At 33.0% G+C, this 20643-nt stretch overlaps 2 protein-coding genes across 2 annotated transcripts; both read right to left on the bottom strand.

Moving 5' to 3' along the window:
• Positions 1 to 949: 949 nt before the first annotated feature.
• LOC128177831 (uncharacterized) lies at positions 950 to 2986 on the bottom strand. The gene is made up of 6 exons (XM_052844701.1): positions 2785 to 2986; positions 1906 to 2350; positions 1672 to 1743; positions 1439 to 1573; positions 1188 to 1256; positions 950 to 1051 (listed from the first exon to the last, which is right to left on the bottom strand). Exons 1-6 carry the CDS (start codon positions 2837 to 2839, stop codon positions 1006 to 1008), a joined length of 822 nt encoding a protein of 273 aa, XP_052700661.1. The 5' UTR covers positions 2840 to 2986; the 3' UTR covers positions 950 to 1005.
• A 4577-nt stretch (positions 2987 to 7563) lies between these two features.
• On the bottom strand, positions 7564 to 20629 carry LOC128177827 (uncharacterized). The gene is made up of 14 exons (XM_052844695.1): positions 20496 to 20629; positions 20221 to 20274; positions 19111 to 19254; positions 18689 to 18903; positions 18238 to 18332; positions 17193 to 17852; positions 16501 to 16577; positions 13643 to 13713; positions 13373 to 13441; positions 13162 to 13258; positions 12923 to 12965; positions 12235 to 12389; positions 11870 to 11947; positions 7564 to 11708 (listed from the first exon to the last, which is right to left on the bottom strand). Exons 1-14 carry the CDS (start codon positions 20604 to 20606, stop codon positions 11538 to 11540), a joined length of 2040 nt encoding a protein of 679 aa, XP_052700655.1. The 5' UTR covers positions 20607 to 20629; the 3' UTR covers positions 7564 to 11537.
• Between the last annotated feature and the right edge of the window lie 14 nt (positions 20630 to 20643).

Here is a 20643-nt window from a genome sequence, read left to right on the forward strand (position 1 = left end):
CTACATATTTTACGCAGTTTGCAATGCAAAATTGCTTTAATACTTTGATCTCAGAAATGAAGGGTTGAAAAAATAATCTTATAATATTAATATGACGAGAAATTCAGTAGTTGTCTTTTTATTTGTTTAGAAGGGCCTTTAGAACAATTTATTGAAATGTACCTTATCAATAAAAATATCGTAAAAGAAATTTTATTAAAAAAGACATACTCATGACAACTAAAAGAATAATGTCTTTTACTAATTAACAATTTTTAATTGTCAATGAGTCCATGACAAATTAGTCATTGACTCATTGACAATTAAAAATTGTTAATTAGTAAAAGACAATAGGTTATTGGCGGGCGCCACATCATGTTTTGGTGGACGCTGCATACTTTCTGGCTTTGCATAGCCCTTTTTAAACAACCAAACATATTTCTGTAGACAGAAAATCAAACAAGTGTTCATATTATTTTGTTTATACGGGAAGGAGGTGTTTGGAGCAGTTCGAATTCAACCGATGAAATATATAGGTTATGAAAATTAATGTCTAACCCAGCATAGTTAATTGTGTTGAGCCTATATAGCTGTCTTAAATTTTTAAGTGGGCAAAATCTATTTTGCACCTTTAGCTATGGGTAAATACTAGCCGCTAAATAAGTATTTAACTGATCAATTTCACTGGCCTTGGTTAACAATCCTTTCGGATGCTACCTTTTTCCACAGAAGAGAGCGTAGGACTGATTTTACGATTGTATATACAAAACTACATGTATTAATTACTTGCATACATATATTTAGCACATAGGATTAATGTTTTTTTAAAAATTACATTGATCATGCAATCTTTTCGTTGCCAACATTTGAATATCGACATCCAAAAACTGAACACAGATGTATTTTTTATGTGTTTTGTATTATTATAAAACAAAAAAAAATGAAGACTAGGGTAAAGAAGACACATTGCAACTGCATATAAACTAAACATATTTATTGGTTTACAATATTTCTTCACACGTTGACTCAAAGTATACCGCTTGTTCTTTCGAATACAGCTCTTGTCACCCATCTGCAATGCATTACATAAAAAAACAAACATTAAAAACGGTTATTAATTTCATCATAAAATGAGCTTTAGATTACATCCCAACCAGCTTTCTACTCTGGAGGAGTTAATTGACAGCGAAAACGATATTGGTATTGACCTTGGCTCGGCTGGAAAACCTGGGACGTCTGGTTGATCTAAAATAGGAAACCTTCTAATTCCAAGAACTCTGGAATAAAAGACAAATACAGATTTCTGTATATACTAGATTCATTCAGTACAATGCAATCTAACCCTGACTGATATATCATGCCTACGTCAATTTTAAACTATCATTGAAGAGAGAGAGAGAGAGAGAGAGAGAGAGAGAGAGAGAGAGAGAGAGAGAGAGAGAGAGAGAGAGAGTGTTACATTTGGCAACGTCCTGGTATAGTGTCCAGAACAATCCTTGGACCAAGATATCGCAGTGGAATCATAGGACAGTCGGTCGCTATGCTCTCTGTGGTGGAGTTACCCCGGAACGATACCATCGGCAAAAGAATTCGTCTGCAAACATGAAAATGATTGAAATTATAAAATTATATGCACAAAACATAGTCGGATATAATCTTAGAAACGTATAAAGTTGTGTTTGAATTACCGACCCTGAGCCAGTGTTTAACAGAATATCAGCAGCTGCCGGGAAGAGATGAGTTTGGTCTTGGACGAAAATCAACCTAATGCAAAGAAGACAACAATATAACGTGTTTCAATGGCGTGAAGAAATCAGAAATATAACTCGAACACACTCCGGTTTTCAAAACTATACGCGGGTTAAATTACTAAACATGTTTGTCCAATACACGTATGTATAATTCGTTACTAATTTAGATACTTGCATGTCGCATGTCCCGGGTACAAGATTAATAACGAGAATATCCCCTTCGTATCTGGACAAAAACGTTGGGCATTGACCTCTGGGGTCAACCTGAAGAGGACGCCCTGGTTGTCCGGATAGAGGATCCCCAAGGGGCAACTCTCGTGTAAGGGTGCGTCCGGATAGAGGATCCCCAAGGGGCAACTCTCGTGGGAGAGTGCGTCTCGGTTCCGAGGGTATGATGCCATCCACGGGCACCTGCCGGAAAACGTTTTCTTGCTGTAGGGTGAAGCCGCGGTCCAAGGGCCCCTGTCGAAAGAGGGTGGTGGTTGTGCCCCCGGGGAAAACGCCCCCACCAGTGGACGTGGACCGATCCATTACCGTTCTGGTGGTGATGGTGTTGACCTGAGGGGCTGTGTTCAAGAAGTCTGTGGGGGTCTCTCCCGGACTTTGACCACATACTTCCGCTTTCAAATACAAAAGTGTTACTTTAAAGATTGAAGACTTTGAATTAAAAACAATGTATCTATAAAAATTTAAAAGTAACAAAGTAAAAAAAACAAAATTTTATCAGAAATGAATCAAATTTACAAAATATTGAGATAGAAAGATATATATCATTGACGGGTTTAAACCTTTAATGTAGTTTGTACGACTATTTTGATTACATTTTCATTTGTAAAGAATTAGAAACTTTAGCTCGTAAACATAGTTGCTTTAGAGCCCCTTTCATAAAGTACAAGATGATAATGTGCCAATATATTAACTCTGGTACATATATTTCATAGAAATTCCAAGAAATCAGCAATTAATATTGTATCAATTTGATTTTAAAAATAGGACTATGGTTCTCTTCGTCAATACTGTTACTCAACACAAAAAATGACAAAATTTTACTTACCAATTATGGCTAATATCACTTGAAAAATCAACTGTCCCATGATATTCGACTTCATGGTAGTATATACGTAAGTATAAAGACTACAGAAAGTTACTAACACACTTTGTCGTAAAAAAATAACAATAAGTTAATACATGGGAGTGAAAGACGATTGATATAAGCAATCTGGAATATAATGATGTCGGTTCCCTATTCATGCCTTGGACATGCGTTCGACGACACCTTAAATATGGGGGTTTCAGAGAGGGTTCTTGGTCCATAGTACAGGTACTGATAGAATTGGTAGTTCTACTATCTAACTAACTTTTCCTTTAGTGAGCCCCTTTCAGGTAATGGTGCAGAGGTGTATCGGTGGCGATGCTTTGTTTATATACCGTGCAATACACATCGGGCCTGACACACGGTCATAAAACGGCCCTATATACTACGTCCTAACACTCCAGTGAACGATCTATTGATAATTAATTTGGTAATATTTGTAATATAAACAGGTACTTCTCTTGTATAGTAACGCGTGTCTCTCGATCAATTCATAAACCATTGGGACTTTTTGTGTTATCGTTTTTGATAGCTATTCAGTAGTTTACAGAATACACACATAACGGTGGCGTCATAAGCAAATTGAAGGGGGGGGGGGGGGCAGGGGCTAAACTTATAAAAAATTTAATAGGATAATTGTTATATGGTTATCTTTAAATTTGGGGAAAAGTATGGATTCCATTGCGCTATATCTATGTAGTAAGTTTTGAATTTCTTGAGAGAGAAAAAAATTATGACATATGTATTTTCTGAAACATACGAGTTATGATAAGTATGGAGGGTAATCGTGTTCAAAAATCCAGACATGTAATCTTGTAAATCCGAATATGCAATCGTGTTGATGTGTGAGCCTGAGCATGAATATGTGTAATTCTGATCGTGTAACCTATAAAACTCGGGCATAAACACGTGTAAGATTTGACTCAGTTCCTTCACATGATGCACATTTTGCAACTTTATTGTTTACATTAGTTAATTAAACCTTCAACTTTGCACACTTTCAATCCGTAGTTTCTGCATTTGTAACTTCAGGCTCGGCAATAGCACATCTGACATGATACAAATTGACAAATGTAAAGTCTACAAGTTTGTCGAATTTTGACATGACCTTATATGGAAACAGTGACGTCACTGATAGAAAAAGGTTAGCTGCAGGTAAAGGCATGCCGTAATCGCCGGAATAGGGACGGAATAAATAAAAAAAAATATTAGGTAAGCCTATAATCATATTATCTCTGGATAACAACATTTCATAGAGTATTATTTTTCGGAAAATTCAATTATGAGATTGGTGTACATTTAATCAACAGAATGTATAAAAGATGCGAGTAAAGAATTCGATCGGCTTCAGATATCCTCTTAGAACTGAAAAAAATTACATTTAATGACTTTGTTTGAATACACGTGTATAAAGATATATACGCATTTTTATTCATAGGCGTCTGAACCAGGGGGGGGGGGGTAAGTCCCCCCCCCCCCCCACTTTTTTGCCAAGTTAGGCCTAACCATTAGGAACATAGCAACAAGGAGGACTCAACCCCCCCCCCCCCACCCTACTTTTTCCTCGCAACAAACAAAATTGTTCCTTAAAAGACCTTAAAGAGAATGAATTATTAATAGTTTATTGAAAATTAGAGTCATAGTAGGTATACTAGCCCCCCCCCCCCACCACCACCACCACCACGGATTAGGAATTTCATGATTTGGGGGGAAAAAATTGGACAGGTAAGATTGGAGTTATTGGTATACCCTCCCCCACGGATTAGAATTTTCATGATTATGGGAATTCTTGTCAATATTTTTCATGATTAGTTTAGCCCCCCCCCCTTCAATTTGCTTCCGACGCCACTGTTATTAGAGTACATGCAGCAAATTGTTAAAGTATAGGCCTCGGCTGAATTAAGAAAATATCTCCAAATGTATCCTTTTCGCTACCAAAAAGTTGTGACAAGACCCCCCCCCCCCCCCCCCCCCCACGCGAAAAATTACACGGGGTCCGTCAGCTGAGTTGCAAAGTTATCGTGAAATTAAAATGTGTATAAATTATTTTAAGAATTGTTTCTTTGCATGGTCGGCAATATATAGGAAAAAAAGCCTATCATGAAGGTAAAAATTGACATTTTTAAAAAATTATTTTAAGCAATTATTACGGGATTGAGTATGACGTCCTGAATGTCGGTTCAATAAAGACTCACTTTGTGAAGTTGGCTGATAAAAATTTTCTGGAGAGCTAGTATAATACAGCTTTACGGCCACTTGTGAACTAGCTGCAGGTCTGTATCTCCCTGTTTAAAAATACAGATGGACGATCTTTGAGCTACAGTGCCTCCCATAGTAAAACTTCAATTTACGACGCACAAAAATGACTAGTATGCACTTCTTTTTTTATTATTATTGAAGATTGTGTTATTATTTATCTTTCACTTACACAACAACAAAAAGTATAAATACACGTAAAGTAACATAAATTTTTCCGCGAAAAATTACTAAATCCTTGCAGGTCGTTTATTCTAACTAATTCAAAAAATTACAAGAGTAAAAATGGGGTACTCTATATGCAATGTTTTTGCCCAAAAATGACTAAGTTCAACAGCTGATATTTTTATAAATTATCAGAAATCAAAATCCTAGCAATTTGCATACTTCTGATATATACGTATAAATGATCTGCAAAAGAACAACTTCCTATCTTGAAAACTGTTCGAGGAGTTATCGGTACAATAAGGGTACCTTTTTGACAGCCACTCGCCCGCCTGCAATTTTTACTATTTCAATAATCGGAAACCCGGTTAAAATTTCACTCTCGAAATTCTTAGAATTCAGAAGCAATGGAGTTACATGGGACCTCACGGCGGTCTTCGAACCCCATGCCGCTCAAAATATATTTACCCCCTTAGGAAATTTTTTGATCCGTCTCATTTCTAGAAAAGAGTACGCATTTACTTATATTCCAGTTTAAATTACATGTCAATTTTTTTTAGAGATATAAGATATTAGGCATTTCCTTTTATAATACCATAAGAATTATATTACGGAAATTAGCGCATTCGTCAAATCGGCAACGATTTTTTTTTCTACATGAACCTCTTCCTGTTTGGTCCAGTTTCAATCATACCTCAATTTGTTTTTCTTAATATAATACCGGTGTTTTTGATAGAAAAGGTGTCGTTCATTAAAAGCTTGTTGCAACAGTTTAGCTGAATATTATGTTTATTTTTCGTTCATTCCGGTCCGGCGGTTACGGCATGCCTTTTCCCGCAGCAAGGCAGTTGCCATATAAAATTCGACAAACTTGTAGACTTTACATTTGTCAATTTGTATCATGTCAGATGTGCTATTGCCGAGCCTGAAGTTACAAACGCAGAAACTATGGATTGAAAGTGTGCAAAGTTGAAGGTTTAATTAACTAATGTAAACAATAAAGTTGCAAAATGTGCATCATGCGAAGGAACTGAGTCAAATCTTACACGTGTTTATGTCCGAGTTTTATAGGTTACACGATCAGAATTACACATATTCATGCTCAGGCTCACACATCAACACGATTACATATTCGGATTCACAAGTTTACATGTCTGGATTTTTGAACACGATTACCCTCCATAGATAAGCATTATTTCATTTTAATTCAAAGAATACAATTCAAGTCAATAGTATTTGTATAATTGCACCAGAGCCTTAATGCAATTAATCAAACCCTATGCAAAGCTATTGAATCGTCTGTCAGTCAGTCCTACTCTTAAGCTACCGAAATATTCCACCAATAAACTAAAGATGAGCTAATTTATGCACGACGGCGCAAACGCCTTTGGGTTATTTGTAAAATACATTTTCAAATTTAATCTTTTCATTTAATACAAGAAGGTGGATCAATAAGATGGCACAAGTGCATGTCCATTAGTGCAATTGTAAAATATTTTAATTTTTTAATGTTTTCCATTTAAATAATTTCTTAAATAACATAGTACGATTTTTCGAAAGCATTATTTCCAACAATATTCAGTCTGAATATTTTAACAAACATTCAAAAATACAAACAATTACTGCATGCCTCAAGTTTTGGGGGTATCGAACCCTCAAATTATAAAAAGCCCCGTTTTGTAAAATTGTCTACGGTCTGGTGCTCTAACCATTGGTGTCATTTCCGTAACAGAGTGCGTTATCCAATGCTACATGCGCTTTGGCAACGAGTTTAAGGACTTCGATGATTTTCTTCAGGCGTTCAAAAACTAGTATTGAGATGCAAAATAAAAATCCTTAATATGTATTGTAAGTCATTAAAATTGGCTCGTTTTCCATTAGACATTAATGAGACATTGACAAAAATATGGAGCATAAATCCGCTCTAAAAAATAAAAGGCAATGAACTTTTAAAACAATACCCTTTATGAATACTTTGGTACGAATACACAAGTTTTATATACTTAAATCATTGAACCTATTCAAGGGTTACAAATCAATGTACATCGTTTGAAACGGAATTTCAAAAGGAATTTCTGATAAGAATTTGTTTGTGGGGGTTTTGCCCCTTTTGTATGTAATTTGATCAATGTAAAACCTTTCCTAGCAATCATTCCGATTCTTACATTGGAAGAGGGGCAGTGTGTGAAACTTTTAAATTAGATTCCTTAATTTAGAGAAAATACATATGAATTTTCAAGCACCATATATACAAATGCAAGATTGTACCTCAAAAGGAGCAAACAAGGAAATTTTGTTAGCTAGGAAAAAATAATAAAATTATGAGTTAATAGTTATTTTTTATTGATAATTTGAGCAACAATACACCCAACATATTGGTAACATGCAACAGAAAAATACATGGTTGCTGAAACAAAACAGTTCTAGCATTATTGTTAAAATAGACTGGCTTTCTGATGTGACTGAACAAGTTTCTGACAAATCTACAGAATGCTCACAATATACTTCAAACTGACAATGTTTATTGCTACAGACCTTGTTTTACAACTTTTGAATATGCATACATGTATACAAAATGTATATACTACATTTAGAAGTACAGTAAAACATTTTTATAAAATTCACATCGCAGGTAGATGTAAACAACTTTTATAAGATACACAGCATAGCTTGACTACAATATGCATAACTCATTTCTTGACTTTCAAAGATCACAAAATTTACAGCATATTTTATTTATTATCATTGTCTAATTGCATATGTCTACATTAAATTACCTACAATATCATGCATGTTTACAGAGTATTTCTATTTCATATACCACTCTTGAAATAAAAATTGATTAAAACTGAATCAATATGGGACTAAACTAAAACAGAACAGGAAATAAAAAAAAAATATTAAATGAAAAAATTATTCTTACACTTTTTTACCCTTAATTATAACTGTTTTGATTTGGAAATGAATTTATATATCACCGGTTATAGAACTTCTTAAATATGGAAACACTGGTAGTATAGTTCATGTGCAATGTAAATGTAACATCATAAATGTATGATAACAATCCTGCTGATTTATGCGACTAGGAAAATACACCCAACCCAAACTTCCAATCCAGGTAATTAATAAAAGCAAATAGACAAAAAAAAAAAAATAGAAAAAAAAATAATTGAAAATATGTCAATCTTCCTCATGAATAAAAAAGGGAAATTCTAAATTTTCAGAAGTCATTATTATACACCAGCAGTTAAAACAAAAACATTTTAAAGATTACTGTAAACAGGGATATTTTCGCCCCTGTGTTATTTTCACTTTTTTCACTTACAAACGGCTTCACCCTGTCTTGAATTCGCCTAGACAAAGTTGTGCATAAAGAGAGACAGTTTGAGACATAGGAATTTTCCAAATCTTAAATTCAACCGCTGACAATGAGGGCAAATGGGGCAAAAATAAACGGGGGGAGAGTATTTTTCACTGTTTACAGTTTTCCAATATAAGGAATACAGGTTGTTTCTAATATAAGGAAAAGTAAATTGTGTGGGGTAAGGCAATATTTAAAATAATATTATGTATATATATACACACACATCACCATAATAAAGTAGATAAAACAAAACTTAAAATGATTACCCATATCTTGTACATCTTCTACAAAATAGCTGTACAGGTTGCATACTGTAAGTCATTTCAATTCAACAGTGATAAAATTTTATGACTTGCTTCAAAAAGTAACAATCATGGTGGTTTTAAATTCATGCTGCAATGATCAAGGTATAAGCTTTGAAACATTTTTGAAAACTAATGATAATATTCACAACAGGTTTAACTTTGTGGGAAAATGATAAATTTTGACAATCTACTGTATATAATTGCTATACTTAATCTCATACATGTCTTCAACTATCTCTATAACACAATAAGTAAAATGTATTGAGTTTAACACATTTATAGAATAAATTATATAGCGGTACATGCAGTTCAAAAGAAAACAGGACATAGCAAAATAAATAGATCTTTACAAGAAAAAAAAACCCAAATGTGCATTTAAAAAAAATCAGAAAAACCTTGAAATGATATATTTTTCTGGCAATACTGTTTGGTTTAAAAAAGATTCAAATTAATTTCATAAGTACATATAACACCCCAAAGATAGCTAACTCTAGGGAAGGCAAGAGTTAAATGTGTACGAGTATTATCGGGGATCTCGTAAGATAGGTCATTGTGCAGATATGCTACACTTATAATATTAATTGATAATAGCATATATACAGCATATGTGTACATGTTGTTCAGAGCTTAACAATCATTTCAACCTTATATTTATATTCCATCATTCTTTTTCATTGAAACACTTGGGGGCCAATAATTGCTATCAACTTTCTAGATTCACCCCAATCTCAATGCATCTTCTACAACTGAATTACACTAAAACACAGTACTTTGACTACCATCCCCTAAAATAAATTATAATTAAAACAAATTAAATACCGGTACAAGTATCTGTGGAATTGTATACAAGGTTCCATTGATGATCTAAAACATTTACATCTACATGCATAACATATTGGTAGTACATATAATGTGTACACACACAAGTCTTCCTTAAAAAGCCTGAACAAAGGTAGCATGTAGTAAAAGCACCATAATACAATGTATGTAAAAAATTAAAATTGACCAGCCTGATGGAGAACTTATTAAGTCAAATGAACATTAATAAGTCCCTTAAGCTTTTCTTCTACATTGAAAATTCTGCACTCAATTGTATAATCATACATTTAAAATTGTGTATATATAACCTCAGCTTAATTGGCTATCATAAACAAATTACACATGCATTGCTTGCCTAGTTATGGCTGTGATAATATGCAATAAATATAAAAGTACATTATATATCACTGAATGAATTAAAGCTCTCATTTGACAACAAGTGTGGGCTTATTTTGAATAATATAAATACAATGCAGCAACTGTATACATATTCTAAGTACATGTGCATAATGTATATTAACACTGAAAACAAATCACATCCAATTCTCAATCTCTTAAATTAATGTTAACAGAAATAATCTTGATTTCAATTTGAATAAATTTGTAGAATTAGTCTCCATTTCACAAAATCAATACCATTAAAACAATCTATCATTTTTTCAATGATAGTTAAATTCAGTACACGTTAAAGTGTACAAGTCATGTAAGTCATCAGGAAGGGTGAAAGACAATCTATAATAAATTAAGGTAAATGCAGAAAGAAAATAACGATTTCGCTAATCATTTCCAGACAGAGTCAGCTAACACAACCTTAAATTACCTTACCTGGTATATATTTTTAAATTTAATTCAAAATCATAACTACTTTATACAAAAGAAGTGTGCATTTGTTCTTTTTTTTTGTTGTTCAATAAAACATAATAAATGTACAATTCAGCTGGAGTTTCAGTGATCCTTTTAAAAGCATTGCTACTGTGTTATATGTATCATATTATTGATTCAAAAGTTAGCACCCACTTAAACTAAAATATATACACTACAAAATACTGTTTCAAGTAATATCAAGTGTAAATTTTTGTAAGTACCTACAATGAAACTAGACTAATAGCTCTTGTACTTATTGTTTAATGAAAAACATCAACAGTTTACCATAACACTCAATAAATGTGCTGTTTGTAATAAAACACCGAGACCATATTGTTTTTCCCCCATCAAACCCCTTTTCCTATTCCCTCCAAAGAAACAAGTTGCTCGAGGGCCACACTGCTTACCTGAGCAACAATAGCTAAAACTGTGACCAGAGCAGCTTTATAAAGTCAAATACAAAATATCTTGGACATTTTAATAAAATAAGTCTTGTTTAAAAAGATCTTAAACATTTTCTCCACATACAGTGTATTTTCATTCTTAACACTGAGGCCCTTTCAATTCAGGTTAGCTGAATATTAACCCAAAAATCGTAATTCTCTGCAATAATACAATTGTAAAAAAAGAAATTCAGTTGTTCTGATATGATATTAATACATGCAACATTCATTTTGTTCTCAATTGATATTTTCAAACATTGTAAACTCTTTTATAACAAGCATATTGATATTAAAACAGACTTCGAGGAACACAATACGTAAATATACACCATATAATGGTACCTCAGTACACAGCTATCATTATAACAATGGTAACAATGGTATGGCACAAAGTGGCAACAAGCTCAATTAAGATGTACATGTACTGGCAGTTTGCTGAGTACACTTACATTGTACTGTACTACTTCACCTATAGTATGTTACTTGACAAGTACAGCTCTATAGTGTTTTCTTGGAGTGGTGCATTCTGCTAGGAGATATCTTCCGTGCCTTAGCCAGGGGCGGGCGTAAGTACTGACGTAAGTAGGCTATGCTGAGGGGTTGCTTGGATACCATTTCATCAATTAGAACTTTGTCTGCTGCTCCATCAGAACACAACCCATAATTCATCTAAACAGGAAATTTAGACCCATACATTAAATGAGTTGTGTTTAAATTCATAATTTTAAATTTGATGTATATGAAAGCTTATTTTCACAATTTTATATTTTGAATTAAGAAAGTACATGTATATTTCTCATAAATGAAAAAATAATTCCCAGAAAATTTACCTGCATGACATAAGTCACCAATGAAACTGTCTTGTTGTCTCGAATGACTGGTTCAATAATCCACCCACTTGGAAGAATCTAAATTACATGTAAACACTATGCTAACATTACTACTAAACAAAACTGGCAATGAACACTTCTCATATCCCAGGAATATTTATTCTGGAATCTACATTACAAAGTCAGTAAATAAAGGCAAAAGTGTAGTCCATATATCTGCACATTCATTTTTGCTTGAAATTTTTTAAACAAAAAATGTTCAACATAAAGAGAAATGCACTATTTTTTGAATATCATTTATGAAGTTTTACGGCTTATTAATCAACAAAAGTTGAAGAAACTAACATTTTATAAAGTACTCTAACCTTTAACCTATTGACCCCAACAGGCACAGGAAGGTCATTTTCCACCGACTCCATTGACAGTACTAGTTTTTCTCCATCTTGTCTCTCACTCTGTATCACACACCAGTCATACTGGTACTTCTTAAACTTATGGAGCACATCATTGCTGTAGTATACTACAACAAAAATTGACCAAAAAGATAATTTTAGCACAAATCATTATGGAGCATTATTTGGAATGGTTCAAAAGTTTGCTGAGAATCAGTTTTTGTGTGTAATACTATATGTATCGGGTATTTTTTTTTCAATGTTTTGCTTCTTAAATAGCAGGTACATGTATATGCATATCAAAACTGAAAGAGGTATTTCAATATGATATAATAATTTGTCAATATACATGTACATGTAATATAGTGTTCATAAAACATGTATGGTATAAATAAGGGGGAAGTCTGATGCATAAAACCTATGTGTGTGCATTGGGAATGAGATCGGCACTAGAATTTTGTTTTGTTTTTTAATCGGATAAATATATGAACATGTATCAGTAAAATTTCAGCATCAGAAGCATTGGGTACTTCTTTTATGTATTCTATGATGCAAGATTGATGTTTGTTTAGATAAGACAGGGCCAGCAGATTCTTGGGAAAGTTAGCAGAAAGAATTGTCAATTCTCTCTTTCAAAAATTATGTAGTGGAGTAGGCATACCTATTTTGATCTTGTCTGTGACATGTTGTAAGATGTCTACTCTCTGAAAATGAAAAAAATATGATTATTTCACCTTTACTCTTAGGTAAGCTTTGATCACATTGTCTTTTAATTAAGGTACATTGTCCTTATTCGATAAGAGTGATAACTCTAATATACTGGTAGATAAGCTACATCTAATATGTATTCATTTACTCAATCAATAACTTGAAGAAATCATCAAACAAACATGTATTTACCTTTAAGCTATCATCATATGTGTATCTTGTCCTAGGATTCTTCACAGCATCCATCACAGCTTGAGGAGACGCCTGAATAATGCCCTTTCCTATGTAACTAAAAATATCAACCGCCCATTTGAGTCTGGTATAGCATATATTTATTCAAGAAATTATATTCACATTAATTGTATATTCATCATCAACTTGAAATCAAAAGTCACTGACAAACCTTCCTGATAGATTGATGTTATGAAACTGACGTTTGATGATCACCACATCACTTTCAAAGCCACAAAACCTACAAAAAGAAAAAAGAAAAATATGTCATATTTACTCAATGTAATTAAATCTTGTAACATAACATTCCTTTTAAAAAATTGTTTCCTTGTAATCACGTCAAGTGCATCATTCTTATGACAGTGAAATTGCAGTGTACCATGTGTCAATCATTGCTTTAAATTATCTTAGAACCAATAATAAATACACGTATCATACATACATCCATCCTCCGGTTGAATCTTGCTGTTGCTGAGCTGATGCCTTTAGATCGAGGTTTGACACTCGGTGAACCTATCAATATAAGCATCATACAGGAATCAAATCCAATGACTTTCTCTAAACCAAAAACATAGGTAATCACAGATTACAAAGCTCACCGAGACGAGGCATCAACTTTATGAGGCATCACCTTTTAAACCACCTTTATCATATGATATGAAAATCATAGTTAATGATCTTGGATATTCATGGATACTGTTTTGACACAATATCGTATATCATATGTAAAAAAATTGTATGATAATCCTATGTTCATTTCATACATTATTATAAGATACAATGTTTATCAATACAATAATATAAAATATGATATTGCATCCAATGATACTTACAATATATATCATTTAATACAATATAATACTGTAATAAATATTGATGCAATATGATTTTGTAACATATAATATGACATTGTATCGTGTTATACATTATTGTATTTAATCACATAATACAATATCATCATATCTAATATAAATACAATATAGCATTATTTGATACTATATCATATCACATAATACATCACAATATTGTAACATATGATATTATATTGTATAATATAGTATAATTTTGTATTGTATGATATTGTATCATATTTGATACACAATATTGTATCATATGATACAATATAATTTGATAAAACATTGTTTCATATCATATGATACAATATCATCTGATACAGTACGATATTATATAATACAATATCATTTTATACAATATCATATCATATGATACAATATCATATTATACAATATCATATTATATGATATCTTATAATATCATATAATACAATTTCATGTATTATATAACAATATATTATATAAACCAATATCATATTATACAATATTGTATCATACGATATGCTATAATTATAATATACAATATGGTATCATATGATACAATATCATATATTGCAATATAATATGAAACAATATCATTCGATAAAATAATATATTATACAATATCATATTCTACAATATTGTATAATAATATACAATACTATACATAACAATATCATAATACAATATCATATAATAATGTACAAAAAAATTGATACAATATCATATCATATCATATAACTTTTTACAATATAATGTATGATATTACATTGTATCATATAAAACAATAGTGTATCATATCATAGAATACTATATCATAGGAATCATGTTAAATCATTTAACAACAAACACATCTATCAAGCAAGTTTGAGTGAGGTAGGAGAATTTTTAGCATCCTTGATAATGGAGATCAGGCTCTGCATCTGAAGCTACCTCTGCAATTCATTTATATTATAGTTAAATCAATTATGCAAGCTATTATCTATAAAACACGTAACCTGTTCCAAAAAACTAAACCTCATCCAGCATCCGAAACCTATGGCTCAGATTCAGCATTCAAGCCTGTCAGATGCATCAGTATCATGAGATGCATCATCCCTGCAAGTTTGGTGATGTAAGGACCAGTAATAACTAAGATATAATCATCAGAGGGCACCTGCTCTAAAAACTTTAACCAGCTCTTAAAACCTTAACCTCATCCAGCATCCGAAACCTATGGCTCAGATTCAGCATTCATGCCTGTCAGGTGCATCAGTATCGTAAGACGCACCATCCTTGCAAGTTTGGTGAAGTTAGGACCAGAAATAACTAAGATATATTTTTTAGTATCCTTGATAATGGAGATCAGGCTCTGCATCTGAAGCTACCTCTGCCATTCATTTATATTATAGTTAGATCATATATGCAAGTTTGAAATAGTGCTATTACCTACATATATTAAACATGTGACCTGTTCCAAAAAAACTAAACCTCATCCAGCATCCGAAACCTATGGCTCAGATTCAGCATCCAAGCCTGTCAGGTGCATCAGTATCATAAGACACACCATCCATGTAAGTTTGGTAAAGTTAGGACCAGTAATAACTAAGATATGATCATCAGAGGGCACCTGCTCTAAAAACTTTAACCAGCTCTTAAAACCTTAACCTCATCCAGCATCCGAAACCTATGGCTCAGATTCAGCATTCAAGCCTGTCGGGTGCATCAGTATCATAAGACGCACCATCTATGCAAGTTTGGTGAAGTTGGGACCAGTAGTAACTTAGAAATGGCTATCAAAGGGCACCTGCAACAAAAACTTTAACCTGCTCGAAAAACCTAACTTCATCTAGCATCCGAAACCTTCGGCTCAGATTCAGCATTCAAGCCTGTCAGGTGCAAAAGTATCATAAGACACACCATCCATGCAAGTTTGGTGAAGTAAGGACCAGTAGTAAGTAAGATATAATCATCAGAGGGCACCTGCTCCAAAAACTTTAACCAGCTCTAAAAACCTTAACCTCATCCAGCATCCGAAACCTATGGCTCAGATTCAGCATTCAAGCCTGTCAGGTGCATCAGTATCATAAGACACACCATCTATGCAAGTTTGGTGAAGTTTGGACCAGTAGTAACTTAGAAATGGCTATCAAAGGGCACCTGCAACAAAAACTTTAACCTGCTCCAAACACCTTAACCTCCTCCAGCATCTGAAATTCATGGCCCAGATTCAGCATCCAAGTCTCTCAAGTCCATTAGTAGGTCCAGATGCATCATTCATGCAAGTTTGGTGAAGATAGGACAAGTAATAAGTTAGATACAGGACCTGCAACAAAAACTTTAACCAGGTCCGGACGCCGACGCCGACGCCGAGGGTATAGCATAAGCTCCCCCCGACTTCGTCTCGGTGAGCTAATTACCATCAGTGTAGAATATAAAAATCAAGTAAAATGACAACTGTCTTTGCTTTTAAATGCCGAAACCTTACCAAGGCCAGTAACTCTGCTGCCACTTGATTGGCCAATGTAGTGTTCTTTGCCACCTCTCTGGCATGTTTTTCATCATCTGGAATTGGATACAAGTATGTAGATTTTGCCATGTACATACTGTAAATTCATAATTAAATGCGAGGAATTAATATCTGCGTAAAATCGCGGGAGGCACATCTCACTTAATTTAAAATCTCGCATTTATTTTTCTAAAGATGTAAACAGAATGAAACTATGGTCTAAATTTGGTATTCGCGATTTCATACATGTATTCTCGCGATTAAATGCAAAATGGCTGGATTGCAGAATTAAGAACTCGCAAAAAATAAGGAATCTTCAGTACTCATACAGTGAAATATCGTGATTTATTCTGTTTGTAACATCTTTTATTTAATTGGCTACTATTATTAGTGAGTACATTGTAAAACATTTGTGATAGTTCTGCCCATATCACAAAATGAAATGCATGAATACTGTGTTTATCTTCATTGAAGTTCTATTTATATTTTGTAGCAGTTAATAAAAGAATATATCAATTTTGTACTCTTTTGTATCGATAAAGACAATTAACTTTACACATTTATACTGCCCCCAGTTATGTTATATGGCATAACAAAGATAATATTTATATCAATTCCTTAAATAATATGCACTGAAACTGAATTAATAACACAGATATTTCTTGCACTACCTGTGCCACGGTGGTCCTCTTTTTCCTGACTAGAAGATTCACTTAAGTCAGACATATCACTGATGGACTCATCCACTACCTGAGGGGAGACGGGGGAGGAAGGGGTCAGCTGTTCCAGTGTCTCCCCCTTAGTACCATTCTCTGTCACTAAAGCACCGTTCTCTTCTTTTAGCACCAAATCATTAGAGGCTGGTTTGGCAACATTGTTATTGTCTTTGGAATGTAAGTCGTGTATTGAGTTAGTTGAGTGAGGATGTGTCAGAGAGCGGGGGCGAGATCGGTCACTTCCGGAAAGGTCCTTAATGCTCACATTGTCCGAAAAGGTTCGCTGTCTGGAAGAAAACTTGGAGGGAGAAAGTTTCAGGATGGACTCGGATTTTTGAAGGACAGCTGTTCTCTCCTCTGGATGGAGATGGAGAAATTTCTGATGGTAGATGTTGCAGTCATCTTCATCATCACTGGAAGACAGGGCATCGAATCCTCGATAAGTGTGGTGCTTGCTTGGCAGTTTTAAATCAACAAACGGGGTTGCCTTAAGTTTTCTGTAGAAGAAGTAGTCTTTTATTGAACACAGACGGTCTGATACCATTTTTTCTACTGCTGAACTCCTGGTGGTATTGTTTGAATAGCTTAGTACGGTAAGTAATGCTGTATCCACATCTATAGAGAAATATCAAAAATATACATGTAGAAACATGTACACTGTACTACATTAAACAAATCTTACATATACATTGTACTAAATTGAATATTATTCATGATATTTATTATGAGAACAAGAAAATGTTTCAACAAATTCAACAGGCAAAAACCTTTGAGGTAATGGACTCCCAAGTGACTTCATCAATATCTTAGCTTAGCAGTCACAATATGTTTACAATCTTTATCATTATGAAAAGTAATTGTTTGAAACTGTTCAACATAACTTTTTTAAACACTTTTTGTTTTCTTAAAGTTCATCTGTGAATGAATTAAGGGTCTTAATTCTTCATATTCTTTCTCTTCAAAATGATTAGGACGTTTCAGTTTTGTATCATACACATACCTTCCAATGGCTGTATAAGGTAAAATGTGTGTTCATGCTTTTCAATATTTGATTCAAGAATCCAGCAGCATCCATTTTCCTCTCGAAACCAGTATCTGAGCAATCAAGATTAATTTATTTTTATTGAAAAAAAATATGTATAATCATGTAGATGTTTAGATTACAATTTCATTAGGCATCATATCTTTTATGTAAAGTTATTATATGTACCAAATTATTTTTTCCACAAATTAATTTTTACTTATAAACAACTGATTCTTTATTTATTCCAATAGATATTTTTGCAACCCCCCCCCCGAAATCTTTAAATGACTTACTGTACCTTTAATGTTAATGAAAGTAAACAATGAAACATAAGTTATAACAAACCGTGCTAAAAAGAAGTGATTAGTAAAATTCATATATCATTTATTTATTTTTTTTTTATCTAAGAGTGTGTAAACTGTGATACCTTGTTAGAACTTGCTCATACATCTCTATGAGACTATTCTCTTGGAAGACTGTCTCCGCCACTGTTTCTATCACTTGATCCACCCCTACACTGGTGTCCATCCAAGAGGAGGATCTACGAGGGGTGGATCTCTCTGAAGCTCTGTATACAGCTGATGCCACCCCTGGTTTCCACTCCACTGTCTTTGTTGCATCTTTTAGAGTATGATGTACAACCTAAGCAAAAACATACAGCTATAAAGCCCACAGAAATATGTTTTTTTCAAAGATTATGCAATCAATATTTACAAAACTGCTTTTATGGGCATTGATTAAAACAAAATTGGAACTACTACAGTAAAATGATTTCAATTATAATAAATTTTAATCCATCTAAACTATCTATTAAAAAAATGAACAATTTTTTTTCTCTTCACAATGTACCTGAGCAGAAGAGGGAAGTTTGATAAAGCTTGCGATAGCATTGAAATCTGTGCCCCCACTGGTGGTGAATTTCCTTGTCCATGTTCTGTTCCCGTTGTTACAGGACAAAATTCTCCAACTTTTCACATTACCAACAGGAAATGGCTGGAATTTACATAAAGCTTAAGTTGTAATGATCTTATCAATCTCAATTGAAGAATAAGAAGACACAAACTTAACTCAGATATCAATATTACTGTGTATATACTGGTATATAAACAATTTGATTATAGCTCCCGGTCTGAAAAAATTGGATGGACGACCTGGGAGCTACAATGCCACCCATTAAAAAAATTGTGTATTTACTGCTCACAAATATTTGTGCACGTTTTGGACTGATTAACCTTAATTATATGCTAATTCTGTGATAACAATTAGTACCATTAAATTCTTCATGCAATTTAATACTGATATCGTCTCCTTGGTCCTCTGTGTTTATTAATTACACAAGACCGAATGTCCTGTGTGGTCAGAAAAACTTTTGCATAGACAAAAAATGAATACAACTCTTTCAATGCATTTTCAGGTATTTTCTTTCAATGCATTTTCAGGTATTTCAATTTTTGTTTGTAGCAATTAAGGTAGAGTTATTTTAAGCATTTTACCTGGGCAAGAAATGAATAAATGAGGACATTATTATGCAGTAAACTGATCATAATGATTGACTTCAAAGGTGTCATTTAATTTCAAGGAAATTATTTCTTTTTTTACGTGCATACATTATTTTTGAAAGTTTGATTATGAAAAATTATGCCATACAAACTTTTAACAAAAATCTTCATCATCAGCAATTTTTTAATATCAATATTATGTTAACTTTAAAATTTATGTTGCTGGATTGTGTTGCTAGAAGGAATTTTCTTTGTTTTATATTTAGTCTTATCATTGTTCATATTGAACTTAAACAATAATGGATGTTATAATTACACGTTGTTAAAATTGCTAAAAACAAATGCATCAAATATAAGAGACCAACACCCTGATTTTTTGTATTTCTACAGATTTCAATAATTCACTTTTCAGGACATCCTTCATAAAATCCCACAAGGGTATGATACTGTAAACACAAACCTTTGATTTCTTTAGTAGCCTCAAGAACTCAAGTGAGGACAGTAATGCATTTCCCTGCAATATAAGAGTTTTCTCAATTCAGAATGTATTAGGCCTAATCAGCTGTTAATATTTAAAAAAAAACAAAGTCTTAAAAACGGTTTTCGTTAAAATCAAATAAAAAAATTACTATTATATATATATATATATATATATATATATATATATATATATATATATATATATATATATATATATATATAATCGTGTTAATCTTCGATGATAAAATGTACCACCTGCTGATGTTGATTTCCAGAGTTCAAATTCTTCAGAGATGTAAATTTCAAAAACAAAATCGTTATTATACAAGTACATAACGCCAGGATGGATAAAAAATATAAAAACATCCTGTTGTACAATATTCCGTCATCTGTGTCCTTGTAT

Source organism: Crassostrea angulata, chromosome 3 (genome assembly GCF_025612915.1).
Source record: "Crassostrea angulata isolate pt1a10 chromosome 3, ASM2561291v2, whole genome shotgun sequence".
NCBI classification, from domain to species: domain Eukaryota; kingdom Metazoa; phylum Mollusca; class Bivalvia; order Ostreida; family Ostreidae; genus Magallana; species Magallana angulata.

Excerpts from the sequence above, each read along its gene's own strand:
- LOC128177827 (XM_052844695.1), bottom strand. The coding sequence starts at position 20,606 with ATGTTTTTATATTTTTTATCCATCCTGGCGTTATGTACTTGTATAATA. Across the intron at positions 18,333-18,688 it reads TATGAGCAAGTTCTAACAAG|ATACTGGTTTCGAGAGGAAA; the intron begins GTATCACAGTTT and ends TTGATTGCTCAG. Across the intron at positions 13,259-13,372 it reads AACATCAATCTATCAGGAAG|TTACATAGGAAAGGGCATTA; the intron begins GTTTGTCAGTGA and ends TGATATTTTTAG.
- LOC128177831 (XM_052844701.1), bottom strand. The coding sequence starts at position 2,839 with ATGAAGTCGAATATCATGGGACAGTTGATTTTTCAAGTGATATTAGCC. Across the intron at positions 1,574-1,671 it reads CTGTTAAACACTGGCTCAGG|ACGAATTCTTTTGCCGATGG; the intron begins GTCGGTAATTCA and ends TCATGTTTGCAG. Across the intron at positions 1,052-1,187 it reads GGTTTTCCAGCCGAGCCAAG|ATGGGTGACAAGAGCTGTAT; the intron begins GTCAATACCAAT and ends AATGCATTGCAG.